The sequence below is a fragment of the Chiloscyllium plagiosum genome, unplaced genomic scaffold, assembly GCF_037043375.1.
Source record: "Chiloscyllium plagiosum isolate Xiang-an unplaced genomic scaffold, Cpla_swu_hap1 HiC_scaffold_36, whole genome shotgun sequence".
Lineage (NCBI taxonomy): Eukaryota > Metazoa > Chordata > Chondrichthyes > Orectolobiformes > Hemiscylliidae > Chiloscyllium > Chiloscyllium plagiosum.
The window spans coordinates 51017032-51044634 of NW_028270174.1; the positions used below are offsets into that span (position 1 = coordinate 51017032).

The following is a 27603-nucleotide window of genomic DNA, read 5'->3' on the forward strand; positions in this document are numbered from 1 at the left end:
ATTCATTCTAAACATGATCAGAACTAAATGGCTCTTTCAAATGAAAATTGAGACCTCGAGTAAAGAACAGAGAATGAGTGTACTGGTCTACATCATTGTGATACTACAGTGGGTCACAGTGTTGTGCACAGCGACATCCTCATACAAAAACCACTGACAAGTGTTTATCTCAAATTGATGATTTCTACCATGGCAGGCGCGAGAAATAAGGTGAGATGCAATTTAAACACAATCCAGTAGTGCTAGTTTGTACAAATGTATAGTTTGTTTCTACCTTCTTCGTGTTGATTGTCAAGTTAAATGCAGACCAAACCTGGAAAAGTATTCCAAGCTTTCAAAATACAATGAATAGTAAAAGCTGGAATAATGCACCAAATCATTTTTAGAGGAGTCTAAATCACTGCTTTCTAGGAAGTGAAGAAATTCTCTGCATTTTACAGTTTACAGTCTGTCATAGTATTTGACACAACGTGTCTCACAGTGATATAGCTGGAGTGACACTGCAATTATGATCAATACAAAAACCTATTCAGCCTCTATTGTTTGAAACTAGTCAGTGATTACTTCTACAAACCGTCTTAACTTGCAGTGCAGTATTAGTTCTGTGCGGTTTAATGCCAGTATCAGTATTTAATTTGTAAAAGTGTTGGGTAATTATCGGTACACCAGTTGGGGATTTTGAGAATCAGCTCATGTGTTATTCTGTGAAGTATAAAACAGTATTAAAATTTATCAAGAATGATCAGAATTCACTAGCGTAATTATGTGAGGAAGATTTATCGTGATTTTATTTTGTCTGTGGTTCTGAAAATTTAAATTGATGGCAGAATTTTGATTTGTTTTATACAGAGCTAGTTATTGTGTGACCCAGTCCAGAGGATGTAACACTGTGACTATCTTGATTACTGGGGCCAAGGGACCATGGTGACAGTGACTTCAGGTAAGACCCTTGAACTTTCTTAGTGACTTTTTAAAAACTTTCTATTCATGTGACTAATTTCTGAATTAAATGAAACTCAGATTCTGTGCTGAGTTTGGTTTGGTTCGGATTGGTTTTTGTTCAGACTGATTATAGACTTCAGTTAAGGCTCAGCAAATAGTTACAGTGGGGATAATGGAGTCAGTTGCTCGGTGTATCTGTTTTTTTGATCAGATGGTCTTTCTGTGTGGCTGGGTTACTTGAAACACCTAATGTCTCTTAATCAGCCAGCTATAAATAATGTTTAATGTCAGTGACATCCTGACTGTGAGTTTTATTATCAACAACAAACGCTAAGAATTCAAAGATGTTCGAGATATTACTAAACATGATTAAAATATGCTAAAATATCATTATTCACTTCTTGAATATATGTTCTTACCCTGATTATATTTTCTCATTTATTTTGTTAATTTTGTTGATGACAAGCAGGTTAGAAACTGTCATAAAATTTTCTTGCGGTGCTACATTGCATTCTGTTGATTAGATTCTGAGTTTGTTTTACTTGATTCTGTTGAATTGAGTTGATTGGATTTTGGCTTTGTTTTAGTTGATTTGGTTGAACTGTGTTGATTGGATTCTGACTGTTTTTACTTAGTTTTGTTGAATTGTGTTGATTGGCTTTTGAAATTGTTTTATTTGATTCTGTTGAATTGAATTGTGTGGATTCTGATTATGTTTCATTCAAATCTGTTGTTTTGAGTTGATTGGATTCTGATTTTATTTTCCTTAATTCTGTTGAATTGAGTTGATTGGATTCTTATTCAGTTTGTGAAATTGATCAGCGTTTTCATGCTTTCTGTAATCGGTGTTTTATTTCTGGTGAGGAGATTGACTCTCTGGATTACTTTTCATTACCAATATTTGTGAAGTTCTTTTGTTTTTCATGAATCATTTCTGCATTTGTTAAAATTAGATGACACATTTTTCTCTGCTTGATTGAAAACATTACATCCATTTGTAACGGTCTGAAAAACAACTTAAGGCTGAAACCCGGAAGTGTGAGAAATGAAAAAAAACGAGTTTTTAATGCATTGACTTTAAAAAAAAACTCAGTTCTAATTGTAAACTAACTGAATTTTGTTTTGAGTAGTCTCATTCAAAATAAAATTTGGGGCTAAAATCTGAAACTGCAGAATTGATCACATTATGTAATTGAAACTAACTTAAAATTATAATGTGGTAATATTTGTCCATTCAGTAATTTTGTTTTGACAATGAAGTGATTAATCAATATATGCCTTCAACCGCTCGACTGTGCGCTGCACAAGATTGTCACGATCCAGAAGGGTGTACAGGTTGGAAATAAATTGAACTGTTGCCAGAAACGTTACAGCTTTAAGTGTTCAGTCCCCTCACAAACAAGGCTGCTGTTATGACTTGTTATTTCTATTCAATTTAATCATTAGTTTGCTGGATTCTGAGCAGCTTTGTTAGACTTCAATCTGGGTTTGTTTTGTGAGGTTACATCATGTTCTTGGTTCTGTTGAAACTGTTTGCAGAGCTAGTTCTGCTGCAAACACACCGTGTTGTGATCTGGTGATCGTTGACCTGTTGAGGAGGGACTGTGCTTGGGTAACATTAAATGTGTTATATTTGGGAAACCGTTTCTGGTTTCTACATTGTTTTTGCAATGTTAACATGGTTGGTGACAGTGAACCGCTCCAGGTTCCTCATTCATTGCAATCAGCATGCGAGGTGAAATTTCATAAAGCCTATTATTAAGTGAAAGGCAAATCGCAAAGGTTTTAGAAATGAAGGGAAAACAGACACCTTCGGGCGCCATTTTTACTTAAAAGTAACAATTAAGGATTAATCTAATCCATGCTTTACAATCCACATTCAGAACTCCACTATCTAGTTCAATCACAAGGTCTGTCTTTAAACAGTTTACAATTCATAGAGAAATATAAATAGAATTTCAAAAGTCTAATGTTCTAATAGTTCTTGCTCTTGAGCAAAAATGCCATGACTGTGTTATAATTGATCAAGAAACACCTTTCAATTCCGCTGTACACTACATACATATGTTTCTGGCTGGAAAAGATCATTGGCAGAAAACCATTTGGAAATTCTGCTCAATTCTATGAAGAACAGATCAGTTTCACTGCTTTGATCAGTTTCACACGTAACTTGAGTTAATTAATTGTTATGTCCCTGATTAAACTGGATTTACAGGATAAAAATAAAACATTAACTGAATTATTTAATCTGCACAGTGCTTTAGGTGTTCCCAATCTGTGCATTTTAAATAAATAGTTACATTTTACAACACAATATCAACTGAGGAGTCATTTTTTTCGGAAACAACTGCTATCGTGAATTATGTGACCAAGGCCAAATTTCGAATTAATTAAAATAATCCACTCATGACCTCGCAGGGCAGCATGGTGTCTCAGTGGTTGGCACTGCTGCCTCACAGTGCCAGGGTCCCAAATTCGATTCTACCCTCGGGTGACTGCCTGTGTGGAGTTAGCACATTCTCCCTGTGTCTGCGTGGGTTTCCTTCGGGCGCTCTGGTTTCCTCCCACAGTCCAAAAGATGTGCAGGTCAGGTGATTGGCTGTGCTAAATTGCACACAGTGTTCAGGGATGTGTAGGTTAGGGTGCATTAGTCAGGGGTAAATATACATTAGGGGGAATGGGTCTGGGTGGGCTACTTACTGTCCAGAGGGTCAGTGTGGAATTGTTGGGCCAAATGGCCTGTTTCTATATTGTAGGAACCCTACTCTTAAAACCATGGGAATGCTTGCTGCAAACGCAGAGAATTCATTTTACATCGATGTGTTCAGACGGATGCAGAGTTCACAAATTTGCAGAAGACATGAACTAGAGGATAACAGAGCACATTGTTTATTCAGACACTTAAAATAGAGTAATATTTATTTTAATAAATATACTTGACCGATTTATTGCAATGTAGCGATCAGAAGGAATCTGCTCACATTAGTTAAGTGTGACAATCATTTAGATTAGATTTCCTGCAGTATGTTTCGGGCCATTTGGCCCAACAAGTCCACACCGACCCTCTGAAGAGTAACCCAGCCAGACCCATTCCCCTACCCTATATTTACCCCTGACTAATGCACCTAACACGATGGACGATACAGCATGACCAGTTCACCTGACATGCACATCTTTGGATTGTGGGAGGAAACCCACACAGACACAGGGGAGATTGTGTAAACTCCACATAGGCAGTCACCCGAGGCTGGAAGCGAGCCTGGGTGCCTGGATCTGTGAGGCAGCAGTGCCCACATTTACTTAGACATTCGTTAAAGCGGGCAACTCCAGACAGAAGCATGTCTTCAATTCATACCTTTTTAAACATTTTCGTTTATTAAAAGCAGTTAACAAGAATATGACCTTGCCCTAATTCCTTCAACAGAAATGCTTTCCACACTGGAATGCAGTATTGGCTTTATGCAGTGCATGCAAAATCTCCACAGTTCAAGGAACGTTTTAAGAATATGTAAAAATAATTTAGAGAATAATCCATTTCCTCCGGATCTGTGCTTTAATTGGCGATATTTCCCACCTCAATAATTTTGTTAAATACAATGACTTATTAAGTTTATTAACTCAGTGGTTATTTATGTTCATTGTGAACACATTCTTGTTCACATTAATCCACTGGTTAGTTCCTCTGATGAATGTTCAATTACAGTGAATATATTTGACGTGAGGAGTTGAGCAATGTATCCTCTAGGATTAAGTCTGTTGTGCAGTTTGTTTCAGTGCTATCTCCGACTAACTTGTCAACGGTCCTGACCATTTGTAAATTGTCCAGTTCGGATACCTGAATCTCAGACAGTTCAATTTCATCTCGCACTTCAAAACCACTTTTATCTGCCAGAAATGCAATATTCGATTAGGTGCCTCAGAATTGAGAGCCCTGACTAAGTTGTTCCAATCAGAACGAACGTTTCAGGAACAATAGGCAGATAGCAAGAGATTTGAAATTGGTTGTTGGCAACAAGAGATATTTGATTGAGCGAGGCAAAGGGAAATATGCTGTATATTTTCTTTGTGCCTCAGTTATGCAGGACATGTTCCGTGGCACAATGTAGAATCAGAATTTTTTTGCACCTTATTATTTGAAAACCTATTATCAGCTTTTAATGTCACTGGCAACGGTCATATTACACTTCAAAACAATTTAATCGTTTCCAAACTAAGCAGAACGTCTGGTGCAGCAACATCCACAGGGGAAAGAGGAAGGGAGTTCGAGGTTGGAATCCAGTGACAGTGAATTGATGGCAATGCAATTCCTAGATTTATTCCTCTGTAGTTCCCATAGAGTTTGAACAATTTGGAGCTGCTGTCAAAGCATTCTTGGATAAATGTTGAAATGTTACTTTCATTGTACAAAAATTCTGGAACAATCCCTGGTTGTTGGAAGGTGATAATAACTAACATGGTTTATGTATTGTCAAAACATGTGGGCTGTGTTCTCCGTGATAGTGTCAAGCTCATTGTGTTCAGGTCTGTTGTGATGTTGTAGTAGAGTCCCTGATTCTGTGCCAGGTGGCCTGTGTTCACTTACAACCTGTTAGAGAGGTATGTAACACAATCTCTTATCAGGTTACTTCAGTGCAAGAAAGCAGATTGACATGTCTGAGTGTTTGTTGGAATTCCACTCACAGAGGCCAATGAAATCTATTCAATCGCTGTCCTGACTTGTGTCTCTTAGATATTAAACAGAATTTTGGTGGTTAGCAGCTTTTTCCAGATCAATATTTGTTTACAAGCTTTTGGGCATCGCTAGATGGGGTTAATGGAGTAAGTGCTCAAAGAAATCCCAGCTTTTGACTTGCTGTTATGACAATATCATTTATAACTAATCCAGAATGAATCATTTTCGAAGCATATTTGATGAGATTATGCTTAGGCTGTTTTACTTTATATTAAACCATTGTTGTAGCTGAATTTGATTGTTCAGTACGGTGGGGGTTCCGCTGAAACCAACACTTGCTGCAGATGGTGATAGCTTTTCAGTTGGTCTTCAATTGCTATCTCAGACCATCCAGTACCTCTGCTAAGAATTATTTTTCCAACAGGAGTCAAGCCAACGTAATCACTGTTTATCTCAACAGGTATATGAGCTCTTGTGCCCAAAACATGAAAACAATTTGGTGAAGAGTGGGGGGGTTGGGGGGGGGGGTGTATCTGGATGCGAAAGGTTAACCTTGCCTTCTCTCCACAGGAGCTGCTAGACCTGCTGAGTTTCTTCAGAAATTTCTGTCTTTATTTTGGTTTTCTAGCATTTAAAGATTGTTGTTTCATTGAAAAATGTTCTGTTCGATGAAGCACGTTCTTCAGAGAAAAGATGCATTTGAACAAATTGAGAATGTTCAGAGATATTAAAAATCAGAGAATCATTGAATTTGACCGCCCTGATCTCGAGCTGTAGTTTCACAAGAAACTATTATGAAGCAACAACACACTCCAGAGCGCAGTGGCTGCTGTAATTGGGTGGAAGTTATTTTGATCACTCAAATAGAGAATGTCAATGATCCCATTCCAAATAATCAACAGAAGGTTTTTCTAAAGCATGTGTGAAACAATTAATTTGTTGAAATATTTTAATACAAAGTGTTCACCGCCAGTGCTAGCTTAATGAATGATACAATGATAGGAAGGTAGGAGCAAGAGGAGGGCACTCAGCCCCTCGAGCTGTTCCACCACTTACTTAGATCATGGAGCATCTGTGAGCTAAATCCACAGGTCTCCCTTTGGCTAAAACTCTTCAACACCTTTGATTAACAAGCAAAAACTGTCCCAGATTTACTGATTCCACTGCCCGTAACAAAGGGAGACACCATTTCTGAAAGACATTCCTGTGAGTACTGTGACACAATGAAGCTGGAATTAATTGCTCATGAAAGTAAACTTTAAATCTCAGACAATTTCCAATTGAAACATCCCAATCATCATATTTCTTTAATTTAACACTATACTTCCCTGGAATAAAGAAATATAATGTGTGATTGCCTTGCTAAAAATGAGGGAAGCTTCATTCCTATTATATGATTAAGAAATAGCTCTGTTCATTCAGTGAAAACACAGTCAAATCACACAAAAGGAAACCATGTCATCTTGTGGAGACACACAAGTGCCTCAAATAGTTTTCAATTCTTCCAGTGGTTGTTTGAATCTCTAGACAGGTGTGGAAGTGTCAATCTTTTTTATATCGCCTTGAGAAACCAGTTATCATCAGCCTATTTGAATTGCTGAAGTATGTGTGGTATTAGTACATTCACAGCGCTGTTAGGAAGTGAGTCCCATGGCTGTGATTGAGGAAAAGGAAACGGCAGAGAAATAGTTGAGAGTCAAGTTGAAGTCTAATTTGGAGGAGAGCTTTCAGGTGAAGCATTTACACGCATGTGCGCCCTTATCCTCAAGGATCACAGTTTTGGAACATGCTGCTGAAGGGACATGTCAGCATGCAAAATGGAAGCTGAAGAAGGCCCCTCGGCCCCTCTAGAATGCTATTCCATTCATGGGATCATCATTAATCTTGCTGCTCACCAATCTTCCCAACACACCGATAACATTGATCCTGATTGTTTACTGTTCAGCAAAAGAATGGTGAACCTTTGGAATTCTCCACCACAGAAATTGATTAAGGACAAAACCTTAAATGATTTCAATAAGGAGATAGATTCCTTCAATCCTTAAAAAATGCTCCGGATATGTGGGACAAAGGCAAACAGGCTACAATATTGGTTGAAAGCCATGAAGACATTGAATGGGGTATGGTTTGTAAGTTTGCACGTAACACCAACATTGGTGGTATAATTGGCAGTGAAAGTTATCTAAACGTACAATGAGATCTTGATCAGCTGGGCCAATGGGCTGAGGAGTGGCAGATGGAGTGTAATTTAAATGAATACGACGTGTTGCTTTTTGAGAAGACAAATCAGGTCACAACTTACAGAGTTAATGGTAGGGCACTGGATAGTGATGTTAAACACAGGGCCCTGAGGGTCCAGACTCATAGAGTCTTACAGAGTTCATGGTAAGGTATTGGGTAGTGATATTGAACACTGAGGACCCTGAGGGTTCAGACTCATAGATTCTTGAAAGCGTTGTCTCAAGTAACTAGTGTGTTGAAGGTGTTTGGCACATGTACCTTCATTGGTCAGAGCACTGAGTGCAGGAGTTGGGGCTTCATGTTGTAACTGTCCAAAACATTGGAATGAGCTGCCAGAGGAAGTGGTAAATGCAGAGATAGGTCCAACATTTAGAAGACATTTGAACAGCTCCAGGAACTGGATAGGTCTGGATGGATATGGGCCAAAGGCAGGCAAGTGGAATTAGTTTAATTTGGGAACTCTGGTCAGCATGGATGAGCTGGACCAAAGGAACTGTTTCTGTGCTGTACGACTTTATGACTCACTAATTTTATGGTGGAGTAGGCTCAAAGTTGGAAGGTGGTGAGCAAGTGAGGGGCTAGATTAGGCATGTGGGAGAGTTTGGGCTGGTAGGCTGTGAGGTGTTGGCTGGCTGCTGGGTAAGCTTGCATGCACTCTGTCTGGCAAGGTGGCATCAAGGTAAATGGTAATGGTCACAGGATAATTTGGTCGAATTGTGCTTGGTAGGTGAGGGGTAGTTTGAGCTGAAATGCAGGAGGTCTGTCTTTGCCAGGCTGGTTTATGGAGAGGTGGGCAGGATGCCAGGCTGGTTAGTGTAGAGGTGGGCAGAGTGCCAGGATGTTTCGGGGGTGGAAGGTCACTGTAATGAAGTGATAGGTGGACGTGTTGTCAAAATGCAAAGCTCGGAGTCTGGCAAAATGGTGGGTGGTAAAGGACAGATACGAAAGGAGCTCGGATGCAATGTGCACAGGTTGACTTGGGTAAGATGAGAGGTCAGTGATCAAGGGCTGAGGTCATGTGTTGGGTAGTAGGCTTTTGTCAGAGGTTGTGAAAATGATGGTGCCAGGTCCAGTCAGGGCCAGATTCACCATAGGCCAGGTGCAGAGTGGCAGGAGTGTAAATGAGTGAAAGGAATTGAGATCATATGTCCATCTGAAATATAGAATATAGAACATTACAGTGCAGTACAGGCCCTTCAGCCCTCGATGTTGCGCTGACCTGAGGTGCCAATCTGAAGCCTATCTATCCTACACGATTCCATTTTCATCCACATGTTTATCCAATGAGCTTTTAAATGCCCTTAAAGTTGGTGAGTGTACTATTGTTGCAGGCAGTGCGTTCCATGGCCCTACTACTCTCTGAGTAAAGAAACAACCTCTGACATCTGTCATCTATGTCCTTTCCTGCGAGCCATCACTATTCAAGGAAAAAGATTTTCACTGTCCACCCTCCGTTTACCTTTTATGTCTCAATTAAGTCACTTCTCAACCTTCTTCTCTCAAATAAAAGCAGCCTCAAGACCCTCATCCTTTCCTCATTAAACCTTCCCGCCATACCAAACAACATCGTGGTAAACCTCCTCTGAACTCTTCCAAAGCTTCCACATTCTTTCTATAATGTGGTGACCAGAACAGTACACAATACTCCCAAGTGTGGCCACACCAGAGTTTTGTACAGCCGCAGCCTAACCACGTGGTTCTGAAACTCATTCCCTCTATCGATGAAAGCCAACACAAAGTATGCCTTCTTAACAACTCTGTCAAACTGTCTGGCAACTTTTAGGGATCTATGTACATGGACACCGAGATCTCTCTGCTCAGCTACACTACCAATATGGGTTGCCTTGGATGTGTTTCGTGTGATAGGGGTTGTGTGTTCCGGGCATGAATGGGTGTATAGCAGCATAGGGTTTGTCAATGTGAGTGGGAATTTAGGTCTAGACAGAGTAAGTGCAGTGGTTAGTTTAAAAGATGAGGTTTGCTGGTGAACTGCGTGTCAGTTTGATAGTTATTAAAGTTAAAGATTAATTGTTCATTTCTCAAATCATATTTACGTAAATACTCAGCTGTAACACTCCAAAGTCGCTGAACCTTAATGGTCCTCCATTTTTCAGAAGCCTCCAGAATTCAGATAATTGTAAATGAGATGTTTCAACTTCCAGACAATTGGCATGAGTTCAGCCGTGACAGCCATCCTCCCCGTCCCAGTGCTCAGCTCCTGCCTGTGCTGCTGCTGCAGTGACCTCCCTCCCAGAGAGAACATTCTACCTTGCATTGATAAGTGAGGAAGGCTCACTGGACCTGATTTCCAAGTATGGGGACGGCAAACACGGGGGGACACAACTTTAAAGTGAGGGGAGATGGGTATAAGACAGATGGCAGAGGTATTTCTTTACTCATTGAGTAATAAGGGTATGGAATGCTTTGCCTGCAACGGTAGTAGATTCGCCAAGTTTAAGTACATTTAAGTCGTCATTGGACAAACATATGGACGTACATGGGATAGTGTAGGTGGGATGGGCTTCAGATTAGTATGACAGGGCAGCGTAACATCGAGGGCCAAAGGGCCTGTACTGCGCTGTAATGTTCTATGTTCTATGATTCACTCTGATTTCTCTCCGGGGGTACTGCCAGCTGTTGGGTATTTCCAGTAGCACGGTACCTAGCGGGGCGGCACGCTGGTTCCGTGGTTAGCACTGCTGCCTCGGGTGACTTTCTGTGTGGAGTTGGCACTTTCTCCCCATGTCTGTATGCGTTTCCTCCCACAGTCCAAAGATGTGCAAGCTGGGGGAATTGCAAATGTTGTGTTCAGTGATTGGGAGTTTAGATGCATTAGTCAGGGTTAACTGTAGCATAATAGGGTAGAGGAATGGGTCTGGATGTGTTACTTTTCAGAGGGTGGGTGTGGACTTGTTGGGCTAAATTGCCTGTTTGCACACACTGTAGAATTTCGATGAATCTGCATTTCCCTGGTTTGTAGTTTGTGAAACGTCTCTGCTCTTCGCAGCAATCCAGTGATAGTGTCAGTTGGTGAGATCTTCAAACAGTTACTGGGGTGGGATCAGGATGTTCTTCTTCCTAAATTATATGGCAATGGTCAAGGTCGAGGCATGTTTCTAAAGAGGGAACCAATGATCATGATCAGCAACTGGTAGGAAACAAAAATAAACCCCAGTTATGCTGTCGACTTCAGCTGGAGCATACTGCAAACGTTTACAGCTGAGGATACATTTGAGTAACTGATAAGGTGAAATTAACAGAAACTAACATGCTCAATTGGTCATTCTATTGTAGAGACACCGTCTCCACCCACGCTTTATGGCCTGGTCGCCTCCTGTCAGGAGCACAACACCGGTTCTGTGATCTTTGGTTGTTTGGCGATGGACTATTCCCCTGACGTCACCAAGGTAACCTGGAAGAAAGGAGGGGAGCTAATCACGACTGGATTGAAGACTTACCCATCAGTGAGAAACAAGAAGGGAACCTACACCCTGAGCAGCCAGTTAACCCTGCCCGAGTCAGTGGTAGATTGCCCCAGCAAAATCTCCTGTGAGGTTCAACACAGCGGGTCACACAAGAGCAAAGAAATGCCATGTCCAGGTACGTGTTGTGGGAACTGAGATAAACAGATCATCTGTGATTAACATGAAGAAGGCATTATTTATAACCGTTTTCACAGACTCAACTTATACAGCACAGGAAAAAGGCCCTTTGATCCACCCAATTCACGCCTATCAATAACAGCCACCTAACTATTCCAGTCTCATGTGTTAGCACATGATCCATTGCCTTGTGTGACTTGCCCTTGCAAGGATACTTCATACTTATTATGAGGGGCTCAGTCTCTACATGACTTATACGTGCTGAGCTCCAGGCTAACACCACCCTCTGTTTGATTTTGTTTTCCCCTGAGATCCACTTGGAACCTCCTGGCCTTACCTTCACCCTGTGCCCCTGAGGCATTGATCTCTCCATCAAGGGGAAAGGTTTCATCCAGTTTACCCTGTCTATGCCTAAAATAATTCTAGACATCATGATAATCTTCTCCCTAATTCTCCTCTGCTCCAAGGAAAACCCCTGTCTACCTAAACTAGTTTCATAACTAAAACCCTCCAATCCAGGCAAGACCCTGGCAAATCTCATCAATACTGCCTTCAGTGTAATCACATTCCTTCCATAACATGCACACAACGCTTCAATATGGCCTAACCAGTGTTTTATTAAGTTCCAGTATCATCTCACCATTCTTCATTGTCAATGTCTAGGCTAATAATAGAAAATATCCTCCCACTTTCTTAGCCTCTTTATCCAGACGACACAGTACTATAGGGGATCGGTGTGTACATGCACCAAAGATCCTCAGGCCTTTCCAGGGTTCCACCATTCAAAACCATTCCAGGGTTCCACCATTTAGTGGGCGGCACGGTGGCACAGTGGTTAGCACTGCTGCCTCACAGCGCCAGAGACCCGGGTTCAATTCCCGCCTCAGGCGATTGACTGTGTGGAGTTTGCACGTTCTCCCCGTGTCTGCGTGGGTTTCCTCCGGTTGCTCCGGTTTCCTCCCACAATCCAAAAATGTGCGGGTCAGGTGAATTGGCCATGCTAAATTGCCCGCAGTGTTAGGTTAAAGGGGTAAATGTAGGGGTATGGGTGGGTTGCGCTTCAGCGGGTCAGTGTGGACTTGTTGGGCCGAAGGGCCTGTTTCCACACTGTAAGTAATCTAATCTAATCTAATCTAAAATGTCATACCTGACAGATTCTTCTGCCGAATTACATCACCTTACATTTATTCAGAATAATTTCCATTTGCAACTTTTCTCTTCACATACAACCAACCCTTTTATATCCTCCTGCAATCTAAAGCCATTATGCTCATGACTTACCAACATGACAGTTTTCATTTCATCTGTGAATTCACTGGTTAATCCTCCTAAATTTGAGTCTCAATCATTGGTATGTAAGATAAATTGCACGGAAATCAACACCAATCCCTACAGAACACCAGGAGACATAGATTTCCAGTCACGCAGACACCCGATGACTATTATCCCCTGCTCCCATCACTCAGCCAGTGTCAAATTAACTCGGATCCCATTGGCTCTGATTATTGCTATCATCTGGACATCGAGTTATCTCTATGAAAACTACTATCAAATTGTTACACATGAATTCCTCTCAATAAAACCGTGCTAAAAATTGTTGATTTATCTTCCAAATGAAGACTAATTTCACTTCTCAATAGTTTCCTTACCACTGAGACTAGCTTGACAGATCTGTGTTTTCATTATTTATCCCTTCCTTCGTCCTGCATAACAGTGCAACGTTGGCTGATCTACACTCACTTGGCACAACTGCTGTGGCCAGACAGGAATTCTAAATGATTGTCAGCGACCCAACTATTTCATCCTTTGCATCGCTCAACTGCTTGGTATACTTTTCATCTGCCCTGGAAATATAACCACTTTTCATTCAGCAAGACAACACAGAACATCACGTCCTGTGTCCTAATTTCTGAAAGTACATCACAACACCCCTCCATGATTTCTGTCCCCACATTGTCCCTCTTCCTAGTGAACACTGACACAACACATTCATTTTGACCACAACCTAATCCTCCGGCTCCACTCCAATAATAACACTTAATGGGCATTACTGTTTCCTGAATAATTCTTTTATTATGAATGAGTCTGTAACTTTTAAAAATATTTTCCTTTATTTTGACTGCTATTATTTTCTCATGGTCCCTTTTGCTCTTCTAATTCCTTTGTCTTTCAAACTCCCCCTTGCACATTCTGTACTCCATATTAGTTTCTATTGTTTTGAGATTTCAGTATAGACCGGAAGCCTCCCTTGTTTTGCTTTATCTCCCCCTCCATGCCCTTTGGGTCCAGAGCCCGCTGCATTCTTGGTCCCACGCAGTGGCTTCCTGGGAAATGTCCTCCCTGTGATTTTCCTATCTCTTTCTTAAATGTGTCACACTGATCTGACTCAGATTTACCAATAAGTGTCAGCTTCCAGTCCACTCTGGTTAAGTCATTACCTGATCTTACTAAAATTTTCCTTCCCCTTTTCAGAACTTTGGGCCAATTTCTATTCCTTTGCAGTACAATCTGAAATCCAACTGATTTACGGTCACTGTCTGCAAAGTGCTCCACCATTGATGTTTTACCCACTGGGTCGACTTCACTCCCTAAAGTTAATTCCAGGTTCACCCCTTTCTTGCAAGGTCTGGATTAAAATTCTCTGTATTAAACTTTGTTCAAATATTCTCCTGGGGGCATTTTCAGAATTGTGCTCCCTCTAAATCTTTGACAAAATGAATATCCAAGCCTATGCTGAGGAAGTTAAAAACCTCTTTTCTCATTCCCCTATTTAATTTACATGTCTCTGAAATTTGCCCATGTATTTGCACTTGGTCTTTTGGACCTATAGTAAGGTCTATCGTGCTCTCCCAGTAATTATGTTTGCTGTATTTTGGTTTTGATGTACTGTCCATTTGCCTTTGTTCAAGGAGGTATACATGATTTCATTTCTCTTTACAGCCTAAAATACTCTTGTCAGAATTGCGACAGAAGCAATATTCTGAACTGCACACCCCCGCCCCCATCATTTTCCATCTTTCCCTGTCTCACCTGAAGGCACTAAATCCTGGAATATTGAATAGCCACTCCTGCCCGGCTCTCAATATGTCTCCATGATAGCAACGGCATCATTTCTTCCTTTATGCCAGTAATTCGTCTGCCTTGTTCATCAGACTCTGTCATTAAAATGAATACCATCCAACGTTGCTATCTCCCTTCTGATGTTACTGGCCTATAGTTTCTCTGCCTCCTTGACTCCCTTGCTGTGTCCTCTAAGTTTAGCCTTTCACATTGTCCTGCTGATCTTTCTGTGTGGATCCCAGCTTCTCCAGCACTCTGCACAATTATGATTCTTGTATCCATTAACCACAAGAAACCTTGATATATGAGAACTGATTGTATTTGTTATGAAATTCATCAGAGAATGTATGTGATGTGTTTCCTAAAGGTCCAGATATTCTCTCACCAACCCTTCTCCTAACTGTGAGCTCCAGTGAAGAAATCGCAAGCAGCAAGTTTGCAACCGTCGTCTGTTCAATCATCGAGTTCCATCCGAAGTCAATCTCCGTGAGTTGGTTGAAAAATGGCCGACGCTTGGATTCTGGCTTCTTCACGTCTCCCGTGTGTGAGGCGGACGGGAACTTCTCGGTGACGAGTCGGTTGATGGTCCCTTATGGTGAATGGTTCAACAGCGCAGTCTATACCTGCCAGGTCACTCATGGAGAGAACACTCAAAGTAAAAACATCACAGCACTCCAGGGTAAGAGACACAGACTGAGAGAGCTACAAATCATTCTGAACTCTGATGTGAATCAAACACACTAATTTATCAGGCGTAGTAAACAGCACGGTACAGCTTCTCGTTTCCCAACATGTCACGTGTCTCATTTCAGTTGAGTGTTACATTAGCATTGCTCATAATTCAACCTTTTGGCAAGTCAGAAAAGCATGTTTCCTCTCTGTTGAAGATAGATATATAGACAGTGAGCTTTGTTAAATAGTTTGTTGCCTGACCATGCTGGGAGAGGCATTCAGAGTGCTGAATCCTTGTCTGGTAGCTGCTTCAAGGATAAGTTTGGGGTGGAGGGGGGATATTGGAGAGATATCTGATTGACACATAGAAAATACTGAGAGACTGAGGTCGAGTGAATGTGGAATAGATGCTTTGACTGGTAAGCGAGACTAGGACCCAAGGGCACAGTCTCAGGGTCAAAGGGGCACCGTTTAGAACTGAGATGGGGAGGGATTTCTTCAGCTAGAGGGTGATGAGTCTGTGGAACATGTTGCTGCAGAGGGCTGTGGAGGCCAGGCCATTGTGTGTACTCAAGCCAGAGATAGATCGGCTCTTGTTTAGTACGGGAGAAGGCAGGAGAATGGCTTTGGCCCGAAATGTCGATTTTCCTGCTCGTCGGATGCTGCCTGACCTGCTGTGCTTTTCCAGCATCATTCTGATCTAAACTCTGGATTGGCCGAACAGCCTTATTCTGATCCTCTATCAAATTGACGTGGTTAAAATATGCAGTGACCCTTACTTGAAAATAAATCAAAATGCGTTCAATGCTTCATTCCCTGCTCAGGAATGACCTGTTGGTTGGACATTGTACGACATCGATTTTTATCTGGTACTGAGCTCTTTAACTTCATTTATGGGATCAGACCACAGACCAAGTGGCTATCACATTTGATGAACTGGGATAAATGTGATCTCATTGAGCTTCTTTAAGATGCTCTCTGTAATTAGTGGATGAGGCAGGAGAATAAATTCTGGTGGGAATGCTACAATAGGGATGAATGAACTAGGAACTCGAAACAGGCTGATTTAGCCTGGTTTGGGGTGGCAATGTTTACACAGTGAGTAGTGGATGTCTATAAAATTAGTGACATTTCCATCGCGTTTGTAGATTAATTTAAGACGCTTTTGTTTGTTTTTTTTTCTCCCCTGCTCTATGAAGAAATTAAAAAATGCAGCTTGGTAAATAAAGTGAAAGTACAGACTAGTTATGAACTAACTGAATGGAGGGAAAGACTTAAGGAGATGGGTGTCCTTCTCGATATCCAATGCTGTACTCAATGACTTGTTTTCAGATCTACTCCAAACACAGCCCACGAGGAACAATGACATAAATTAGAGAATGACATCACACCAATAACGCAAAGTATTTTTGATCACGTTAAATATAATGAACAGAATTTCCATGGCTGTTCACCACTCCTGTAACACTTTAGAACTCTGCAAAGAGAATAATTATTATTTATTATAATTTGTCCAAAATTTGGGATGTGATTTGGCAGTCAGTGTGACCAGCAGCACTTGCACCTAAAGGTTATGAACATGGAAATGAACTCATTATATTCAGATTACTCTTGTCACAAGTATCAATAGATGGTCTTAAGTGAGAGACAAACTCTGAAAGAAAGGTCATTCCATGGGTTACATGATGGTATCTTCGATGATTTTACTTTTTTCACAGGTTTCACTTGTTACAAAGCCAGTGTTCTTTCGGAATAATTACACAGGGTATGTCCTAGGTAATCACAAATGTTTCACAGATCAAAATACATCAACAATAGTAAGCATCGTTTCAGAATAGTTGGAGTTGCCATTTTGAAGGTGGTGTCTTCACCCTGTGAAGGAGTAATCTGAAGATTGGCTGTTTGTATCAGAAAAAGGCATTTTTCATTGACTTTGATTTTTGTTTCATAGAAGATACCGAGTGCCACCCTAACACCGTTAAAATCCTCCCACCGCCAGTAGAACAAGTCTTACTGGAGGCGACAGTGACGTTAACCTGCGTAGTGTCCAATCTTCCTTCTGGAGTCAATGTGACCTGGAGACAAGAAAAGAAGCCTCTGAAATCAGAGATTGCTGAGCAGCCTGGACAGAATCCCGACAGCGTGATCAGCAAATTAGACATTTCTACTGAAGCCTGGCTGAGTGGCGTTACTTTTGAATGTGTGGTGTACCATCAGAATCTACCGACTCCGCTGAGAGACTCCATCCACAAGGAGAAAGGTGAGCGGTGAGATTAAAGCACAAAGCATCCCATGCGTAATCCAGATCCAGTTACATCAATGACAGGCTTTGATTGGTAATGAACCAACACCGTTGGGGGCATTAATGATGCATCAGAAGGCAGGAGAGCTAAGTAGCTGATTCAGAAAAAGATGGACCAAAGGATATTGTATTCTGATTAAGTCAGATAAGGTGGGAAGAAGCCTGGGTTGTGATGTCACCATCAGCAATGACAATTGGGCAGAATGCCCTTGTTGTGGGCTGGAAACATGGAGGCAACTTTCACATTAAACTTTCCTTTTTTACTGAACAGTATGTGTACCATACTGCTCCTTTAGAAAACAAAAGTGAATAAATCCCAAATTAAACATGGCGCATTTTAATATTTAGTGAAATTGTGATATTGGTTCAGGATTTTTTTGGTTGATTTATATTTGTCTCCAATATTCTGCAGTGATTAATCCGCTGGAGCCATCAGTGTCGGTCCTCCTGCCACCAACAGAAGAAATCTCCGCTCAGAGGTTTCTCTCCCTCACCTGTTTAGTGAGAGGTTTCTCCCCCCGAGAGATCTTCGTCAAGTGGACAAACAATGACAAGCCGGTGAATCCCAGTAACTACAAGAACACCGAGGTGATGGCGGAGAGCGACAACACCTCCTTCTTCATCTACAGCCTGTTATCCATTACAGCGGAGGAGTGGGCCAGCGGTGCTTCTTACTCCTGTGTGGTGGGACATGAAGCGATTCCATTGAAGATCATCAACAGAACAGTCGATAAATCCAGCGGTAAACCGAGTTTTGTAAACATTTCACTTGCACTGATGGACACTGTTAATTCATGTCAATAAAAATCTCAAAGTTGCATTTAATAATTCAACAGAAGTAATGAAGTTTTTTTTTCCTCCAGTTGTGAGTTAAATACTGAATTAGTTGTTTCCCACTCTGACTTACATTCCATCTGTGTAGTTAAAGTGGATTATTAACAGGCCTAGGACGAATGTCTTGTGCAGTTAATGTTCTCTGCTCAGATACACCCTGGGTCAGAGACAGAGTAAAGCTCACTCATTGCAGGATTCCACCAAGTACCTTATCCATCCTAAATCCCTCTGTGACAAAATCTGACAATGTCCATTTTATGTCAAGGGTAGGGCACGAGTTTTGAACTTGGTGTTTTTGATTCCCCCCATTTGACATTCTTACAAAATTCATGTCAGTTTTAAACTGCCAAATTGCACCAATTGGAAATGTAAATTTAAGACACTTTAAAATTAAATTTGATTGGAACATACCAATTGTAAAGAGTGCAGAACAGTTTGAATGTAACCTTTGTTTCTGGGGAACTGCCAGGGATCTTGCGCCAGCGCATGAGTTGACAGAATGTATCTTCACTTTCCCACCAAAGAGAATCAACAGATAAGTTGTTGTGGAGCAGAGGGGAGGGGAACGATGAATGGTCTGTCCTCTTGCTCCCTGTGCAGAGTTTTCATGGTGGAAGTCCTCTGTAATGTAACCTAGTTGCTAACAGGGACAGTCAGCTTCTTGCTTACTGTCCAAAGATTTAACATTTCCATGCAAAACAATACCTTTGAAGCATGTTAGACACGCTTGGCTCTGTTAACAAATGATTAACATTGATTCCCATAATCCAAAACTGGTGATTGCATCGTCCCAGTTTGAATTCCATAGTTTTGTCTCAGTTTTCTGGAGCACATGCGATCAATTCTGGTATTCAAATACCTGCTATCATTTTGTTTTACATACAGAACGCAAGTAGACATTTTCTAATAAACACATTCAGAAATGTTATCTCTGGGGCAGTGGGGATTTGAACTCACACCTTTTCTCTCAGAGACAGAAGTTCTATCACTGCAAGAGAAGAGTTGCTCATAAAACGCTTACCTTTGCACCACGATGGGAAATGTTTCCTGCAAAACCAAGGTCAAATCTAATTATGGGCAATGCATTAAAATTAGAACAATAAATTAGAATAATGAAAATTGCAGTCTGGTATAAGAACAGATGCAGAGAGATGATCGCAAATACACACGTAATGACACATATACGGGCTCTCACCTAAAGACACATATTTATGTGCACACTCAAATGTGCATATAGATAAGATGTCACCCACGCAAACTCGCACAGAGCCACACATGCAAGTGGTACTTGAACACTCACCTAAGCTCATACAAAAACTCACATACACCAAAAGAAAATAATTTGCACAAATGAACAGGAGTACTCACACATAACCATGAGAAACATCGACACACAGTAACACACAAATGGGCATGAATACATATACATTCATACAGCACAATGCGTACAGACATACACACATGAACACACAGGTACAAATTCCGAAAAATGTCCTCCCACATGCCAATTCACACAGACACGTAAGTGCACAGAGATAAACATTATTTTCCCATTTTCAGAATCACAAACACACGACGACAGAGGCAGCTTAATTAGTTATTTTTAAACCACATTGATCAGCATGTATACAATATCACACGCAAACACAAATTCAGAGTCTCACATGCAGACACACAAGTGCATAGATGAACAAATAGAGGGGCGTTTATTAAATAAGGATAATGGGCACAAGGATCAGCAAGCATCCACAAACAATAGCACAAACAAGCTGATCAGGAGATGGTTTGGGAAAGATTGCCACACAAGCAAACATCATCATATAAATACAAACATCCATCAAAACATAACATTGCATGCTAACATTTATTAAGCATAAACATGAAAATAACCTAGTTTAGGTAGGATCTGAAACAGACACATAATCACACATTTTAGATAGCACTAATGAAAAGTGAACACTCACAAAGACGTTACAAGATAAGCATAGGCAGCAACGAAGTGGCATATTAGCATGATGATGCTTACACAATGTGAAAAGACAAACATTTAGATGCACAAACACATGAGCACACCAGCAGTAAATGAACAGGAATATGTTTATTCATGCACTGACTCCAACATGGGCTAGAGTGAAGTAAGAGACTCTCATAACCACATACACAAACATTAAAGGAAAACCAAACATACCAAGCAGTAGATCAAATAAATTAAGGGACACACGTACAAAAACTTATTCCTAAATATACAGATCTTACAAACAAAAATATGAAGCAATGTCCTGACTGTGATGTCACTTATATTCATGATTTGCCAAACAATTGGTCACCAATACAAAAGATGAGAATCACATTTGAACCTTTATTCAGTGATGGCCACAATTTTCAACTAAAGTGCTGTCACAGCCTATATTTAAAATATAATGATATAATTAAAATCATCATTCGTAATAAGCATTCCTCAAATAATAATATCCTTAAATAATAGATGAAAAGAAAAATAATTTAAAACGTTCTGACATGGACAATGAAGAAAGAACATGTGCAGTTAGTATTTGTAATTTCTTGCTGAGAGTCAATAACGCACTAATAGATACAGATAAGAGTCACACTTGAGAAATCCCTGACTGCTTTATGAAGATGTAATGGTCTCCAATTACATTACTTGGATGCAGATAGATCGATCTGGATCAATAAACAATCTAAATGCGTTCTCTCGGCTTTATATTCATAGATTCAATAGATCGCACTTGGATTGAAGACTATGAGGATGATAACAGCAACATCTGGACAACTGCTTCCACGTTCATCACCTTGTTCTTCCTGAGTATTTTCTACAGCGCTGCCGTCACTCTGGTGAAGGTGAGAATAATCACATCTTTCTCACGCCAAGCAGCCCAATATGTTTTGTGAAATCTCTAAGTGTGCCATTGAAAAAACATTAAATCTGAAAGTCCCTGATCATAAATATCTGCGTCATTGCTTTCTCTCTCTTTTCCAGGTTAAGTGAATGAGTTGTGAACCCCTTTGATTTTCCTGATCTGCTTATCAAGGTCTCTGAATTCCCAATCTCCAATCTGTCCTGTTGCTGACTCTAACAGTGAGATTACTTCAGTTTATCAGCCTGTAACTGAGACAATTATTGATGGATTTTCCTTTTTACTTTGATATCTTTGAAATGGTTGTGGTTGGAAGAATTTGTAGCTTCCCAGTTGTTTGAAGCCCGTTTGTTTTGTTTTTATTTGTTCCTTACTCAGAATGGTTGCCTACCCTTTCTGATGAGCCTTTGTATTCCCTTTTTTGTGACCGTTACTGATGTACAGAAAATTCCCAGCTCACAGCGCATGTGTTCTCGTCTCAATGTGGCATCCAGCCATTATACTCACTTCTGTTAGCTTTTACATCAACCTTTTGGATAAAAATGCTTTCTGAAATGGTTAATAAATCTCGAATGAATATGCACTAACCTTGAGTTTGCTTAATTCTTTCTTCAAGGCCAGTCAGTAATAATACATTTTCCCACATCCTGCTCCTATTCCAGCCAAATACTTTCACTTGTTCTGTTTGATTGTATTTTATCCAGTCATTTAGTTTAATGCTGCGCTACCATGCAGCCCACTAATGTAAATACATCTTTCACACGATATGCCTGATGGCAGAGGCAGAGGCAGAATGATGAGAGAACATTTCCGCTTATGCACCAAGGGTCACGGCCTCGGGTCACCTAATGGTAATTTTATAGGCTCCACCAGAAGCCGAAAAAAGGCAGACAACGGAGTTTGAAAGTTTACTCTACACTGTCTAAACTAAAAGTACTCCCAATGTCAGGGCAGTCTGGGTTAGTAATGCAGAAATCGCCACCTAAAGCGCCCAACGAAACATTCATCAGCCAAAAATGTCAACGTTCAGTCAGGTATTCAGACAACAATACGTGCACAATCCAAGGGCGGATTCTCAGAACTTGAGTTTTTCTCACACATCAATCTCATGGAGCACAATTCCTGGGATCTACTTGACACACCACACCTGTCAAATCCCAGGGAATGAGACTGAGATCTGTCTGATACAGGGATATTACTGAACAGCAACCCTCAAAAATAATAAATCAGAGGTCGCTGTGATCAGGCAAGGCACAGCTCATGAGTACTTGAAATATTCAGCCATTGAGATCTATATGACGCAAGACGGAATTGAGAACCAATCACAGCGACTGGTCACAGAGTCTGGAAACTATCAGCAGAGGAGAACATTCTCAATTTCTCAGAGTTGGTGAGGTGTATCATCCCGGGAATAGTGTTGTGAATCAGTCACGCACCCAATCTCATAACTTTGCATTTTTTTCAAAACGTGGCACCTGAAACTAGATGCAACATTCCAGATGAGACAAGAGACTGTTTTATTTCAGTTTAACATAATTGCTTTGTGTTTGTTCTCTACAGCGTAGGGTGATGAAGTCGGGTTTATTTGCTCTTCTGTCCACGTGTCATGGTACATTCCCTGATTTGTGCACATACACACGGGGGATCCTCTGCTCCTGTACCCCTTTGGGTTTACCCCCTTACTATTGTATGTTCCCCTGAGTTCATCACAAGACAAAGAAGCAGGTCACACCTTCCTGAGACTGAGATCTATCTGACACACCGATATTAATGAATAACAATCCTCAAAAATTATAGATCACAGGTTGATTTCGATCAGGGAAGGCAGAGATGAGAATTTCTGGAAACCCTGCTGCTTTCCATGTCCTTTCCCACAAGCCGTTTGTCAAGCTTTGAAGCTCTTAGCTGTTCTTCCAATACCCGAACATTTTATTTTAAATTGCTATTAATATTTTTCTGTAATTTTGCATTATAGACCAAAGCACAGGTTGAACCAACAAGGACTCCAAACACTGAACTCTGAGAACGTACACGATAAGGCAATCTACATTCTGAAACGGCAAACACCCGTTAACAAATGGTTAACAAGTACAAAACAGCGGCTGAGATTAACTTGAACTCATCAAAATAAAAGGAAAGTACCCTGGGGGTAGAGCGGTGTAGGCAAGACCTGGGCAGACAGAATGGAGTTCGTTTTTTAAAATTCTTGTTTCTATCCAGAATTTTCCTTCCACACAATGTAACCTTTTATTTCCCATCACCCCAAGTCACCCATAGTATCTTTATTTTCAGCTACTAAACATCACCAGTAAGTTGAATAATTTATGATCAAAGCCCCTCCCATCATCAAAGGTACGGCAGAAGTAGGAAGAGCTAGAAGGAGATTGGAGTCAATTTTTCTTGTGGTGAAACATGACTACTGTTCTAACACAAGGTATTTCAGAGGGATGGTCTAGTGAAGCTATGTGGATGGAACTCAGAAATAAGAAAAGCATGATTACTTTTATGCGAATGTAATAGTCCCCCCGGTAGTCAGAGTGAAATACAGTAGCAAATATGTCGAAAGATCTTATTTATACGTGAGAATAATAGGATTGGAATAATAGCAAATTTTAACCTTCCAAACATAAAGTGGGACAGCCATGGTCTTAAGAGCTTGGATGGTGAGGAATTTGGTAAGTGCTAAAGTCAATTTTCTTCATTAATATGCAGATGTAACTATCACAGAAGGAGCAAACCTGACCTACTCTTGTGATATAAGGCAGGGCAAGTGACTGAATGGTTAGTAGGGGAGTGTTTTGGGGCCGGGGTCATAATTCGATTAGTTGTAAAATATTTATGGAAAGGATTGGCATTATATATAAGTTAAAGTTCTTAATTGGACGAGGGCAAATTTTGATAGTATGAGACAAAAACTTTCAAGGGTTGATTGGAGTAGACTGTTTGCAGCTCAAGGGGCGGCCGGCAAGAGTGAGGCTTTCAGAAGTGAGATAACGAGAGTTCGGAGGCGTGATGTTCCTGTTGGTGTGAAGATAAGGCAGGTAAGAGGAGGGACCACTGGAGGAATAACGATATCGAGACTCTGGTTCAGATTAAGAATGAATCGTATATTAGATATAGAGAAATGAGATCAAGTGAATCCCGAAGAGTACAAGAAGTGCAGGGACATTGTAAAGAGGGAAATGAGGAGGGCAAGAAAGGAAAATGAGATAACCTTGGGAGATAATGTTAAAGATAATCCAAAGAGATTCGACTAGTACATTAAGAGCAAAGGGGTAGATCATAGAGTCATAGAGGTGTACAACTTAGAAAGAGATCTTTCAGTCTCACTTGCCCATGCTGACCAGATATCCTAAACTAATCTAGTCCCATTTGCCAGTACTTGGCCCATATCCTTCTAAACCCTCCTATTCGTCTACACACTCAGATGCCTTTTAAATGTTGAAATTGCACCAGCCTCCACTGCTTCCTGCGGCAGTTCATTCCATACACACCATCCCCTGCATGAAAAAGTTACTCCTTAGGTACTTTCAACTTTTTCCCCTCTCACTCTAAACCTATACTCAGGAGGTTTAGATGAGACTCCATCCACCCCAGGGATAACGACCTTGTCTATTCACTGTATCCATGCCTCTGATGATTTTATAAACCTTTATAAAGTCACCCCTCAGCCTCCAACGCTCCAGGGAAATCAGCCCCAGCTCATTCAGCCTCTCCCTGTATAACTCTACATGGCTGTGAATATGTATAAGCCGAGAGAGATGTTTTCATAAATCATGTTACATTTTATATAAATGCTGTTTTTTTTATTATCATTTAGCTTAAAATGGAGGATGGGTATCTTTTCAATTTCATACCAGTAGCACAGAAAGACCTGGGGAAATAAACTGCAACAAAAAAGAAATGGACAAAAAGTTATTGCACTACGGATAATCTCACTATATCATTCGTATAAAAAATAATTTCCTGTTTTGACCTTGAAGTTAATAGTCTATTAATTAGTCCTGTGTGTGTAATAATTTTCATCTATCTGTCATTCTACATTTAGTTGTTATAGTTACCGTGTGGATTACTGCACCTCTCTAAAAATTCAAAACAAAATAAAGTAAAACTGCAAATTAATATTGTATCTAATTACGAGAAAAATAATTAGCAATTCAATGACAGCAAATTGGAAAGGAATGTTGAAATGTAGCCAATTCTGAGGACTACAAGAAGTTGCAAGAGATCATTAATTAATTTACGGCATGTTCAAATAATTAGCAAATGAAGATCCACACAGATGTGTTACATCTTGGTAGGAATAATGTGCAGGTCATTTATTCAAAGATGCACGTCTAAGTGAGGGAGACAAACAAAGGGATTTCAGACAATTACATCAGTCACTAACAATTTCACCACAGGTTCCAAAGGCCATAAAAATGCAAACAAGGCTCTAAGCTTTATCTCTAAAGGAATAGATTTGAAAGTAGGGTCACTATAGAAATTTGGTTGACTATAATTAAGAGCATTGCCTGCAGTTCGAGTTGACATATTATAGAATGTATGAGAGTGAAGAGAAGATTTATAAGAATGCTACACAAGTTTCTGGCTGTGTCTATCAAGGAAGAATTGTTGCGGTGTTCACTTCTCTCTTGTAAAGAAGGCTGACAGTTCTAAAATAATGAAAGGTTTTGAAAAGAGAAGGTACAGAGAAAACATTTCACTACCGGGTAGAACATAACTAGAGGCTGTCAATACAAGACGGTACCTCAAGAAATCCAAAAGGGAATTCAAAAGAAACCTCTTCACTGAAAGAATGATGAGAACGGGGAATTTGTGACCAGACGGAATAGTAGAAATCAATAATTGAGATGCATTTCAAGGAAACTAGGCGAGCACTTAGAAGGGATGGGAATAGAGAATTACAATGGGCGATTTAGATGAGAAAAGATGAGAAACACCTTGAGTGGAACATAAGCGCTGGCATGAACTGATTGTGCCAAATGGTCTGTTTTTCCTCTGTAATCCTATGGAGAAAATCACCATTGTATGAAACAAAAAGTGTATTAAGAACATCGAGAAGAATTATAAAGTTTCTCACAAAAAAAGTCTCAAGTATTCAGCACCAAATGTAAATGATTTTATCACATGGCCACACTTCACTATTTGCTTGCTAACTCTGAAACAGCAGTAATCACAGTACTCTTACTAGGAGTAGGAGTAACCCAGTGTCCATGCACCAATTGGGGGATCTTAATGACTTATTAATGGTCTCAGTAGGACCTGCCAACCTGGTCCTGGGAATGTTGTGAACACTGTAGCCCTCATGGCTTCTTTCACTCACTTACTCTGATTTCCAGTTCCTGTAATGATCGCCACCATGGACAGGAGACTGTTCCAGTATGCAGATGGGATACCCAGTTATGAGCTATAAGGTACTTCATTAGGATGGACATCCTGCAGGCGTGTCTCTAGGATGCAGGAGGAGGTCTCCCACACAATGGAGGACCCACCTACTGCTAACAAACTGCCAGCATTGGCGGGAGCAGACTCTACATTGACCACCTAAGTGGCCATCCTTTCCCTAATTTGGGATCAATAAAATACTACGGAGGTGGAAATATTACAGCCACTGAAACTCCTTCCTCCCCTTATTATTATCCACCTAATGACCTTGCAGCCTGTCCCTAGAGGGCTGATAGAACCCAGTCCCATTCCAATACTCAAGAACATGAAGAGCTGGTAAACTGGTCAACAGTGATAAAGCTTAACACAAACAGTCTTGTCCTGAGTGTTAAATTCTAAAGTGTAAGTTGAGATGAGTTCAATAAAAATGGCAGAAGTACCAAAACAACCACTTCCATCCAACAGAAACAAATTTCTATGAATGGGAACGGGTGGTCCGCTATTTGGAATGGAGCAGTGCATTTGAAAAGTTAATGTGGAGCAGCAATGTTATATGAAGGATGTGTGCACAGTTTGAAGCTGTTTGCTGATTCAGTTTTGCTAAAGCTTTGGCAGATACATTCCAATTAGAATCAATTAAATCTGCCAAAGTGGACATTAAACACTCACATTTATGAGATGCTTTAACATAGAACATAGAAAAGTACAGCACAGAACAGGCCCTTTGGCCCACGATGGTGTGCTGAGGTTTAATCCTAATGTAAAATATAATAACAACCTACACACCCCTCAACTCACTGCTAAACATGTGCATGTCCAGCAGTCGCTTAAAAGTCCCTAATGACTCTGCTTCCACCACCACCACTGGCAATACATTCCATACATTCACAACTCTCTACGTAAAGAACCTACCTCTGACGTCTCCTCTATACCTTTCTCCTAATATCTTAAAAAATATGACCCCCCCTAGTACCAGTCAATCCTGCCCTGGGGAAAAGTGTCTATCTATTGACT

General features: G+C 40.5%; 1 long non-coding RNA gene and 1 gene segment (V, D, J or C); both read left to right on the top strand.

The window, feature by feature from the left end:
* LOC148139946 (uncharacterized) overlaps positions 1 to 27603 on the top strand; it is a 991803-nt gene that overhangs the window by 827279 nt on the left and 136921 nt on the right. The gene's annotated exons all lie outside the window — the stretch shown is intronic.
* Positions 844 to 21458, top strand: LOC148139950 (Ig heavy chain C region, membrane-bound form-like). The segment is given in 7 exon segments: positions 844 to 940; positions 11150 to 11455; positions 14885 to 15196; positions 17141 to 17449; positions 17904 to 18233; positions 21057 to 21184; positions 21324 to 21458. Coding segments are annotated over 7 exon segments (1413 nt in total).